The sequence below is a fragment of the Oncorhynchus mykiss genome, chromosome 10 (assembly GCF_057628025.1).
Source record: "Oncorhynchus mykiss isolate SJ-2025 chromosome 10, ASM5762802v1, whole genome shotgun sequence".
NCBI classification, from domain to species: Eukaryota; Metazoa; Chordata; class Actinopteri; order Salmoniformes; family Salmonidae; genus Oncorhynchus; species Oncorhynchus mykiss.
Genome location: NC_143031.1, coordinates 74780059 through 74793289, shown reverse-complemented (window position 1 = coordinate 74793289; position 13231 = coordinate 74780059). Strand labels below are relative to the sequence as shown.

Genomic DNA, 13231 nt, shown 5'->3' with positions numbered 1-13231 from the left:
TTGTACCTTCCTGTGTACTATTCATTTTGTTTCACACGTCATCAGATATAATTTGAAATTAGTACAGTTGACTTTGTGCAAAAACATAAATTCCAATTCAAATAATTCTAAAGAATATATTCTAATTGAGGCCTGGTGATGACACTCAACAGTACCAAACCACCATTACATACACTGTATAGGAAGGAGTTGACTGTATCACCAATCAATGAGTGTAGTAGAGATATGAAAGGATCTCAAATTATGTTACTAAGTCATCTTTGACCGTCAGTCTTTGTTGTCAAGTCACATACAATATCAAATGCTCATATTTGACTGATGTTCCCTTATAAGGGTCCCAAAAGAGTGAAGTGGATGTTTTCAGTTGTTCAAACAGATGTCACTCAACATCTCATCCTCACTGGTTAAGCCTTCCCACCCTCAATATCCACTTGGAACAGTTTGTAGTGTCAAATCTATTGTCTGGACATTATAATGACCCATGTTTGTAGTCCTGGACCTCCTGAACATGTTGATGTATATTTGGTAGTAAACAGAGGGTCCAAATCAGCAGAAAGGAAGGGGGAGTTCTGGAAACTCCCTGAATTATCTTGGGGCTGTTACATATGATATTTAATATATGTTACCAGCTAGTCTTTGTTCTCCACTTCCCCTCTGTGATCTATATCTTCCTGGTATGATAGTGTCCTGTCCATCATCACAAATAGCAAGTCCCATTCCCTGGGCAGGAGGACTGTGTAGAGATGTACTCTTGACAAGCTGACCATGTAGAGAAATGGAATGATGTATATTGTGCTGCAGAAAATAGTTTTACAATAACCACTGTAACAATCTCTCACATGCACAAATGCACACAAGTATGTAACTTGTTGTATTTTTGTATTGGCATACCCGTGTCATGTTGATGATAATACTCTAGAGTTAACATCTACATCTGGTGTGTTTACGGACATATTCAATCAATCCGTATCCCAGTCTGCTGTCCCCACATGCCTCAAGTGGGCCACCATTGTTAATGTTCCCAAGAAAGCTAAGGTAACTGTGCTAAACGACTACCGCCCCGTAGCACTCACTTCCGTCATCATGAAGTGCTTTGAGAGACTAGTCAAGGACCATATCACCTCCACCCTACCTGACACCCTAGACCCACTCCAATTTGCTTACCGCCCCAATAGGTCCACAGACGACGCAATCGCAACCACACTGCCCTAACCCATCTGGACAAGAGGAATACCCATGTGAGAATGCTCTTCATCGATTACAGCTCAGCATTTAACACCATAGTACCCTCCAAACTTGTCATCAAGCTCGAGACCCTGGGTCTCGACCCTGCCCTGTGCAACTGGGTACGGGACTTCCTGACGGGCAGCCCCCAGGTGGTGAGGGTAGGTAACAACATCTCCACCCTGCAGATCCGCAACACTGGGACCCCACAAGGGTGCGTTCTAAGCCCTCTCCTGTACTCCCTGTTCACCCACGACTGTTTAGCCATGCACGCCTCCAACTCAATCATCAAGTTTGCGGACGACACTACAGTGGTAGGCTTGATTACCAATATCGACGAGAGGGCCTACAGGAAGGAGGTGAGGGCCCTCGGAGTGTGGATTCAGGAAAATAACCTCACACTCAATGTCAACAAAACAAAGGAGATGATCGTGGACTTCAGGAAAACGCAGAGGGAGCATCCCCCTATCCACATCGAAGGGACAGTAGTGGAGAGGGTAGTAAGTTAAGTTCCTCGACATACACATCACGGACTAACTGAATTGGTCCACCCACACATAAAGCGTTGTGAAGAAGAAGCAGCAGCGCCTCTTCAACCTCAGGAAGCTGAAGAAATTTGGCTCGTCACCAAAAGCACTCACAAACGTCGACAGATGCACAATCGAGAGCATCCTGTCGGGCTGTATCACCACCTGGTACGGCAACTGCTCCGCCCACAACCCTAAGGCTCTCCAGAGGGTAGTGAGGTCTGCACAACGCATCACCAGGGGCAAACTACCTGCCCTCCAGGACACCTACACCACCCGATGTCAGAGGAAGGCCATAAAGATCATCAAGGACAACAACCACCCGAGCCACGGCCTGTTCACCTCACTATCATTCAGAAGACGAGGTCAGTACAGGTGCATCAAAGCAGGGACCGAGAGACCGAAAAACAGCTTTTATCTCAAGGCCATTAGACCTAACATTGAGTGGCTGCTGCCAACATACTGACTAAACTCCAGCCACTTTAATAATGGAAATTGATGTAAAAAATGTATCACTAGCCACTTTAAATAATGCCACTTAATATAATGTTTACATACCCTACAATACTCACGTCATATGTATATACTGTACTCGATACCATCTACTGCATCTTGCCAATGCCGTTCTGTACCATCACTCATTCATATATCTTTATGTACATATTCTATATCCCTTTACACTTGTGTGTATAAGGTAGTTGTTGTGGAATTGTTAGGTTAGATTACTCGTTGGTTATTACTGCATTGTCGGAACTGGAAGCACAAGCATTTCGCTACACTCGCATTAACATCTGCTAACCATGTGTATGTCACAAATACAATTTGATTTGATACATCAGTCACACAGACAGAGACACACTGATGACTCAGAGACAGAGATATCACTAGAATCAGAGACTTAACGTATAGAGGTCTTGCAGTTGATGTACGACACCTCCTGGTGGCCATGTTGGAAGACCACCACATTAATTCTAGAAGCAGAGACTTAATGTATAGTAGACCTACATAGAATGAAAGACCCAGGCCTTGCTCAATATGCCAAAGGTGTCACAAGGTGCCCTTTTGTGTGTATATCACAGCCATTCTCTCTCACTCTCTCTCCCATCACAGGTTTTATGATGGTCATAAATACCTTGTAGAAACTTTGGGTTTGGCAAGTGTGAGGGGAAAGAAACCTATGTGAGACAAGGATCTTCCCCTGCCAAAACGCCTACATCCACAAAATTGAAGAATTAAACAATAATTATATTTTTGAGAATGTAGAAACGGTCGGTGGGAAATCAAATTTCAATCAAATGTATTTATGAAGCCCTTTTTCATCAGCCGATGTCAAAGTGTTATATAGAAACCCAGCCTAAAACTCCAATAGCAAGCAATGCTGTCAAATTTGTTAATCGTTTGTGATGTAACTCCCAAATCCAGTCAGCTGATGTTCTGAAAGAGCTGCAAAATCTGGACCCCTACAAATCAGCTGGGATAGACAATCTGGACCCTCTCTTTCTAAAACTATCCGCCGCCATTGTTGCAACCCCTATTACCAGCCTGTTCAACCTCTCTTTCGTATCGTCCAAGATCCCTAAAGATTGGAAAGCTGCCGTGGTCATCACCCTCTTCAAAGGGGGTGACACCATAGAAGCAAACTGTTACAGACCTATATCGATCCTGCCCATCTAAAGTCTTCGAAAGCCAAGTTAATAAACAGATCAATGACCATTTCGAATCTCACCGTACCTTCTCCGCTGTGCAATCCTGTTTCCGAGCCGGTCACGGGTGCACCTCAGCTACGCTCAATGGGGCAGCCTAGTGGTTAGAGCGTTGAGCTAATAACCGAAAGGTTGCAAGTTCAAATCCCTGAGCTGACAAGATAAAGATCTGTCGCTCAGCCCCTGAACAAGGTAGTTAACCCACTGTTCCTAGGCCGTCATTGAAAATAAGAATTTGTTCTTAATAACTGACTTGCATAGTTCAATAAAGATACAAATAAAAAATGTACTAAATGATATCATAACTGCCATCGATAAAAGACAATACTGTGCAGCTGTCTTCATCGACCTGGCCAAGGCTTTCGACTCTGTCAATCCCTGTATTCTTATCTGCAGACTCAATAGCCTTGGTTTTTCTAATGACTACCTCGCCTGGTTCACCAACTACTTTGCAGAAAGAGTTCAGTGTGTCAAATCGGAGGGCATGTTGTCCGGACCTCTGGCAGTCCCTATGGAGGTACAACAGGGTTCAATTCTCGGGCCGCCTCTTTTCTCTGTATATATCAATGTTGCTGCTCTTGCTCTACGCAGACAACACTATTCTGCATACTTCTGACCCTTCCTTGGACACTGTGCTAACTAACCTCCAAATGAGCTTCAATGCCATTCAACACTCCTTCCGTGGCCTCCAACTTCTCTTAAACACTAGTAAAACCAAATGCATGCTTTTCAACCGTTCGCTGCCCGCACCCGCCCGCCCGAATAGCATCACCACCATGGACGGTTCCGACCTGGAATATGTGGACAACTATAAATACCTAGGTGTCTGGTTAGACTGTAAACTCTCCTTCCAGACTCATCTACAATCCAAAATCAAATCTAGAAATCGGCTTTCTATTTCGCAACAAAGCCTCCTTCACTAACGCCTCCAAACTTACCCTAGTAAAACTAACTATCCTACCGATCCTCGACTTTGGCGATGTCATCTACAAAATAGCTTCCAATACTCTGCTCAGCAAACTGGATGCAGTCTATCACAGTGCCATCCGTTTTGTTACCAAATCACCTTATACCACCCACCACTGCGACATGTATGCTCTAGTCGGCTCGCCCTCGCTACATATTCGGCGCCAGACCCACTGTTCACCCACGACTGCGTGGCCACGCACGCCTCCAACTCAATCATCAGGTTTGCGGACGACACAACAGTGGTAGGCTTGATTACCAACAACGACGAGACGGCCTACAGGGAGGAGGTGAGGGCCCTCGGAGTGTGGTGCCAGGAAAATACCCTCACACTCAACATCAACAAAACTAAGGAGATGATTGTGGACTTCAGGAAACAGCAGAGGGAACATCCCCCTATCCACATCGATGGAACAGTAGTGGAGAGGGTAGTCAGTTAAGTTCCTCGGCGTACACATCACAGACAAACTGAATTGGTCCACCCACACAGACAGCATCGTGAAGAAGGCTGAAGAAATTCAGCTTGTCACCAAAAGCACTCAAACTTCTACAGATGTACAATCGAGAGCATCCTGTCGGGCTGTATCACAGCCTGGTACGGCAACTGCTCCGACCACAACCGTAAGGCTCTCCTGAGGGTAGTGAGGTCTGCACAACGCATCACCGGGGGCAAACTACCTGCCCTCCAGGACACCTACTCCAGGACACCTAGGCCTGTCTGTCTACACCACCCGATGTCACAGGAAGGCCATAAAGATCATCAAGGACAACAACCACCCGAGCCACTGCCTGTTCACCCCGCTATCGTCCAGAAGGTGAGGTCAGTACATGTGCATCAAAGCTGGGACCGAGAGACTGAAAAACAGCTTCTATCTCAAGGCCATCAGACTGTTAAACAGTCACCACTAACATTGAGGGGCAGCTGCCAACACACCGACTCAACTCCAGCCACTTTAATAATGGGAATTGATGTAAAATATATCACTAGCCACTTTAAACAATGCTACTTAATATAATGTTTACATACCCTAGATTATTTATCTCATATGTATATGTATATACTGTACTCTATATCATCTACTGCATCTTTATGTAATACATGTATCACTAGCCACTTTAAACTATGCCACTTTGTTTACATACTCATCTCATATGTATATACTGTACTCGATACCATCTACTGCATCTTGCCTATGCCGCTCTGTACCATCACTCATTCATATATCTTTATGTACATAATCTTTATCCCTTTACACTTGTGTATAAGGTAGTAGTTTTTTAATTGTTAGCTAGATTACTCCTTGGTTATTGCTGCATTGTCGGAACTAGAAGCACAAGCATTTCGCTACACTCGCATTAACATCTGCTAACCATGTGTATGTGACAAATAACATTTGATTTGATTTGATTTGAAAGACAGGGTGGAAATATGAACGTTTTATCATAATACATGTGAAGGGTTTTTATTCTTCTTCCTCTTAAATCTGTCAAACTGAAACTATGGAGATATTGTCAGATCTTCTGCTTTTTCATTCTGAGTAACTCTTCACAGTCAGCATAGATAGAGCATAGACCCTTACATGGCCATTGGTGGCCGGTCACAACACAGGGGGAAGTTTCCCCTAAGTACAGATCTTTGATCAGGTTACTTTCCCTCAATCCCAACCTTAACCATTTGTGGAATAAATATACAACTGAACAAGATCAGCATCTAAGGGCAACTCCCCCCTACACCTCCAGTCAGAGTGAGATCCATAATGTGTTCTCCATTTGAAGGCTAGGGATGCTGTAAACTCAGTCATGATATATGTAGTGTATATGTCAATTAACAGGATCCCAATTTATTTTAGCAGATACAAAATTGTGACCCTGTGAATTCACACATACATCATATATCATGATATAGAGTCACATAATGTATATTATCAAACTAAGGCTGGTGGAAGTCACATGGTGGCCAGTGTTGTGTTGATTTCACAATTTGTCATCCACTGTGGTTGACTGATAAGGAGTTTCACTACCTAAAAAGTCACACAGACGCAGAACAGCACAGGGAGACAACACAGCTAGATGCACATTAGAGTTGAGGTAAGAAGTAGAAGTTACTGTATTTGACCACAAGTGTGTTAAGATGTCAAAGGGAGTCTATGAAATCCCAGATGGATTTAATAACGATGAGCCTGATGCTATGAAGAACACAGACATCGATGGCCAATTATATTCCAATGTAGGAGCCTTCAAGCCTAGTCCAAGAGATGGAATTGTTGCTTCAGGTACGATTCCACGAACACACACACACACACACACAATATATATTAAACAGGTGAGATTACCCAGTATTTCTATACCTTTATTCGTCCCATTCCTAGATGATACAGTAATACACATTACTAAAGATCTTACTTTAATAATGTGTGATTCAGTACATGTTCAGTGGTGGAAGAGACCCTCTGGAGTTGCTGCAGTGTGTCTGGGGCTGCTATGTGTTCTCCTACTGGCTGGGATCATAGGCCTGTCTGTCTACTGTAAGTTTAGTATGTTTTTACTGAGACTTAAGTAGCATACTTAATCATACTTATCCATAAATGGTTTGGTAGTTACATGTTTGAATAACTCTTCCCTTATACAGATGGAGTCATTGGTCATCACAACTCAACAGAGAGAAACCAGCTACAGACCAGTTACAATGCCATGACTGAAGAGAGAAACCAGCTACAGACAAGTAACAACAACCTGACTAAAGAGAGAGACCATCTACAGACCAGTTACAACACCCTGACTAAAGAGAGAGACCAGCTACAGACCAGTTACAACACCCTGACTAAAGAGAGAGACCAGCTTACCAATTGTAGTGAGTTAACATTCATCCCAAGCACATTATTGTATGTCTGTATTCTGTCATTAAGTGTCCAGCGTGATACATTGAAGGAAATGCATGTTTTCATCTTGTAGAACAAACCTGTCCTGAAGGCTGGCAGAAGTTTGAATCCAGTTGGTACTTCCTGTCTACTGAGACTAAAACCTGGAAGGAGAGCAGACAGGACTGTTTGAAGAGAGGAGCAGACCTGGTGATCATAAACAGTGATATGGAACAGGTGAGAGAGAGAGAGTGAGAGTGAGAGAGAGACAGAGACAGAAAGAGAGAGAGAAGAAATGGCATTGCAGGGGTAGATATGATCAAACATATTAATATATACTTATCTCTCTCAACAACAGGAGTTTCTCTTCAAACTCAAGAAGAGAGTCTGGATTGGTCTGACTGACTCTGTTAGTGAGGGGACTTGGAAATGGGTGGACGGCACCCCACTGACCAACCCAAGGTAATACACTACTGCTCTAATAACACTGACTAACCCAAGGTAATATACTACTGTTATAATAACACTGACCAACCCAAGTTAATATACTACTGTTATAATAACACTGACCACCCCAAGGTAATATACTACTGTTATAATAACACTGACCAACCCAAGGTGATATACTACTGCTCTAATAACACTGACCACCCCAAGGTAAGAGACTACTGCTCTAATAACACTGACCACCCCAAGGTAAGAGACTACTGCTCTAATAACACTGACCACCCCAAGGTAAGAGACTACTGCTCTATAATAACACTGACCACCCCAAGGTAAGAGACTACTGCTCTAATAACACTGACCACCCCAAGGTAAGAGACTACTGCTCTATAATAACACTGACCACCCCAAGGTAAGAGACTACTGCTCTAACAACACTGACCACAGTGTAAGGAGTAGGACTGATTCTCTGTGTTGTTCATACTCTAGGTTCTTCATACTCAACTGATAGACCAACACTGACCACGAAGTAAGAGATGATAACTACTATGACAATAAGGCTCCAATGTTCAGTTCATTCAACCTCTATCCCTACAGGTTATTGTCATTGATGGTGGTATTCAACAAAGCTGAATTAAGCTGAATAATGTCAGTATATTATTTAGGATTGTGATGTTCTGTGATATCTGACTATTTTTAACCCTGTAGGTACTTGTATTAACCATGATATCTGACTGTTTTTAACCCTGTAGGTACTGGTATTAACCATGATATCTGACTGTTTTTAACCCTGTAGGTACTGGTATTAACCATGATATCTGACTGTTTTTAACCCTGTAGGTACTTGTATTAACCATGATATCTGACTGTTTTTAACCCTGTAGGTACTGGTATTAACCATGATATCTGACTGTTTTTAACCCTGTAGGTACTGGTATTAACCATGATATCTGACTGTTTTTAACCCTGTAGGTACTGGTATTAACCATGAAATCTGACTGTTTTTAACCCTGTAGGTACTGGTATTAACCATGATATCTGACTGTTTTTAACCCTGTAGGTACTAGTATTAACCATGATATCTGATTGTGTTTAACCCTGTAGGTACTGGTATTAACCATGATATCTGACTGTTTTTAACCCTGTTGGTACTGGTATTAAACATGATATCTGATGGTATTTAACCCTTTAGGTACTGGTATTAAACATGGTTTCTGATGGTTTTTAACCCTGTAGGTACTGGAATGACCATCAGCCTGATAGTGGAGATCCTAGTGGGGAGGAGGACTGTGTTGAGATACATAAAGATTGGATCTTTCCACTTAAGGCATGGAATGACATGCCATGTGACTGGAAACTCAACTGGATTTGTGAGAAAGTGGTTTAACATCATCCTGACAACATACTGTAGCCTGCAGTGCACACAACTTCCTCCTTCATTCTCTCTCTCTCTCACACACACACAGATAGAGCCTCTGTCTTGATCTCGCTCACACACTCTGCCTCAATCCCAAACACACCCTTACACAGATTTTCACACACACGCAAGCACACATGCATACACGTACACACACACACATGCAAATGCACCTATTATTGTATTTGTTTGTAGTATCTTATTAATAAAAGTCCTACTTATTTCCTGATTGTACCTTCCTGTGTACTATTCATTTTGTTTCACACGTCATCAGATATAATTTGAAATTAGTACAGTTGACTTTGTGCAAAAACATAAATTCCAATTCAAATAATTCTAAAGAATATATTCTAATTGAGGCCTGGTGATGACACTCAACAGTACCAAACCACCATTACATACACTGTATAGGAAGGAGTTGACTGTATCACCAATCAATGAGTGTAGTAGAGATATGAAAGGATCTCAAATTATGTTACTAAGTCATCTTTGACCGTCAGTCTTTGTTGTCAAGTCACATACAATATCAAATGCTCATATTTGACTGATGTTCCCTTATAAGGGTCCCAAAAGAGTGAAGTGGATGTTTTCAGTTGTTCAAACAGATGTCACTCAACATCTCATCCTCACTGGTTAAGCCTTCCCACCCTCAATATCCACTTGGAACAGTTTGTAGTGTCAAATCTATTGTCTGGACATTATAATGACCCATGTTTGTAGTCCTGGACCTCCTGAACATGTTGATGTATATTTGGTAGTAAACAGAGGGTCCAAATCAGCAGAAAGGAAGGGGGAGTTCTGGAAACTCCCTGAATTATCTTGGGGCTGTTACATATGATATTTAATATATGTTACCAGCTAGTCTTTGTTCTCCACTTCCCCTCTGTGATCTATATCTTCCTGGTATGATAGTGTCCTGTCCATCATCACAAATAGCAAGTCCCATTCCCTGGGCAGGAGGACTGTGTAGAGATGTACTCTTGACAAGCTGACCATGTAGAGAAATGGAATGATGTATATTGTGCTGCAGAAAATAGTTTTACAATAACCACTGTAACAATCTCTCACATGCACAAATGCACACAAGTATGTAACTTGTTGTATTTTTGTATTGGCATACCCGTGTCATGTTGATGATAATACTCTAGAGTTAACATCTACATCTGGTGTGTTTACGGACATATTCAATCAATCCGTATCCCAGTCTGCTGTCCCCACATGCCTCAAGTGGGCCACCATTGTTAATGTTCCCAAGAAAGCTAAGGTAACTGTGCTAAACGACTACCGCCCCGTAGCACTCACTTCCGTCATCATGAAGTGCTTTGAGAGACTAGTCAAGGACCATATCACCTCCACCCTACCTGACACCCTAGACCCACTCCAATTTGCTTACCGCCCCAATAGGTCCACAGACGACGCAATCGCAACCACACTGCCCTAACCCATCTGGACAAGAGGAATACCCATGTGAGAATGCTCTTCATCGATTACAGCTCAGCATTTAACACCATAGTACCCTCCAAACTTGTCATCAAGCTCGAGACCCTGGGTCTCGACCCTGCCCTGTGCAACTGGGTACGGGACTTCCTGACGGGCAGCCCCCAGGTGGTGAGGGTAGGTAACAACATCTCCACCCTGCAGATCCGCAACACTGGGACCCCACAAGGGTGCGTTCTAAGCCCTCTCCTGTACTCCCTGTTCACCCACGACTGTTTAGCCATGCACGCCTCCAACTCAATCATCAAGTTTGCGGACGACACTACAGTGGTAGGCTTGATTACCAATATCGACGAGAGGGCCTACAGGAAGGAGGTGAGGGCCCTCGGAGTGTGGATTCAGGAAAATAACCTCACACTCAATGTCAACAAAACAAAGGAGATGATCGTGGACTTCAGGAAAACGCAGAGGGAGCATCCCCCTATCCACATCGAAGGGACAGTAGTGGAGAGGGTAGTAAGTTAAGTTCCTCGACATACACATCACGGACTAACTGAATTGGTCCACCCACACATAAAGCGTTGTGAAGAAGAAGCAGCAGCGCCTCTTCAACCTCAGGAAGCTGAAGAAATTTGGCTCGTCACCAAAAGCACTCACAAACGTCGACAGATGCACAATCGAGAGCATCCTGTCGGGCTGTATCACCACCTGGTACGGCAACTGCTCCGCCCACAACCCTAAGGCTCTCCAGAGGGTAGTGAGGTCTGCACAACGCATCACCAGGGGCAAACTACCTGCCCTCCAGGACACCTACACCACCCGATGTCAGAGGAAGGCCATAAAGATCATCAAGGACAACAACCACCCGAGCCACGGCCTGTTCACCTCACTATCATTCAGAAGACGAGGTCAGTACAGGTGCATCAAAGCAGGGACCGAGAGACCGAAAAACAGCTTTTATCTCAAGGCCATTAGACCTAACATTGAGTGGCTGCTGCCAACATACTGACTAAACTCCAGCCACTTTAATAATGGAAATTGATGTAAAAAATGTATCACTAGCCACTTTAAATAATGCCACTTAATATAATGTTTACATACCCTACAATACTCACGTCATATGTATATACTGTACTCGATACCATCTACTGCATCTTGCCAATGCCGTTCTGTACCATCACTCATTCATATATCTTTATGTACATATTCTATATCCCTTTACACTTGTGTGTATAAGGTAGTTGTTGTGGAATTGTTAGGTTAGATTACTCGTTGGTTATTACTGCATTGTCGGAACTGGAAGCACAAGCATTTCGCTACACTCGCATTAACATCTGCTAACCATGTGTATGTCACAAATACAATTTGATTTGATACATCAGTCACACAGACAGAGACACACTGATGACTCAGAGACAGAGATATCACTAGAATCAGAGACTTAACGTATAGAGGTCTTGCAGTTGATGTACGACACCTCCTGGTGGCCATGTTGGAAGACCACCACATTAATTCTAGAAGCAGAGACTTAATGTATAGTAGACCTACATAGAATGAAAGACCCAGGCCTTGCTCAATATGCCAAAGGTGTCACAAGGTGCCCTTTTGTGTGTATATCACAGCCATTCTCTCTCACTCTCTCTCCCATCACAGGTTTTATGATGGTCATAAATACCTTGTAGAAACTTTGGGTTTGGCAAGTGTGAGGGGAAAGAAACCTATGTGAGACAAGGATCTTCCCCTGCCAAAACGCCTACATCCACAAAATTGAAGAATTAAACAATAATTATATTTTTGAGAATGTAGAAACGGTCGGTGGGAAATCAAATTTCAATCAAATGTATTTATGAAGCCCTTTTTCATCAGCCGATGTCAAAGTGTTATATAGAAACCCAGCCTAAAACTCCAATAGCAAGCAATGCTGTCAAATTTGTTAATCGTTTGTGATGTAACTCCCAAATCCAGTCAGCTGATGTTCTGAAAGAGCTGCAAAATCTGGACCCCTACAAATCAGCTGGGATAGACAATCTGGACCCTCTCTTTCTAAAACTATCCGCCGCCATTGTTGCAACCCCTATTACCAGCCTGTTCAACCTCTCTTTCGTATCGTCCAAGATCCCTAAAGATTGGAAAGCTGCCGTGGTCATCACCCTCTTCAAAGGGGGTGACACCATAGAAGCAAACTGTTACAGACCTATATCGATCCTGCCCATCTAAAGTCTTCGAAAGCCAAGTTAATAAACAGATCAATGACCATTTCGAATCTCACCGTACCTTCTCCGCTGTGCAATCCTGTTTCCGAGCCGGTCACGGGTGCACCTCAGCTACGCTCAATGGGGCAGCCTAGTGGTTAGAGTGTTGAGCTAATAACCGAAAGGTTGCAAGTTCAAATCCCTGAGCTGACAAGATAAAGATCTGTCGCTCAGCCCCTGAACAAGGTAGTTAACCCACTGTTCCTAGGCCGTCATTGAAAATAAGAATTTGTTCTTAATAACTGACTTGCATAGTTCAATAAAGATACAAATAAAAAATGTACTAAATGATATCATAACTGCCATCGATAAAAGACAATACTGTGCAGCTGTCTTCATCGACCTGGCCAAGGCTTTCGACTCTGTCAATCCCTGTATTCTTATCTGCAGACTCAATAGCCTT

The 13231-nt window shown here is 43.1% G+C and overlaps 1 protein-coding gene across 1 annotated transcript; it reads left to right on the top strand.

Annotated features, from left to right (window-relative positions):
* Positions 1-6187: 6187 nt before the first annotated feature.
* On the top strand, positions 6188-9368 carry LOC149980290 (uncharacterized). Its single transcript, XM_090187908.1, has 6 exons — positions 6188-6693; positions 6844-6945; positions 7050-7271; positions 7373-7515; positions 7637-7740; positions 8959-9368. The coding sequence occupies exons 1-6, from the start codon at positions 6552-6554 to the stop codon at positions 9107-9109; spliced, it is 864 nt and encodes a 287-aa protein (XP_090044034.1). The 5' UTR covers positions 6188-6551; the 3' UTR covers positions 9110-9368.
* Positions 9369-13231: the final 3863 nt, after the last annotated feature.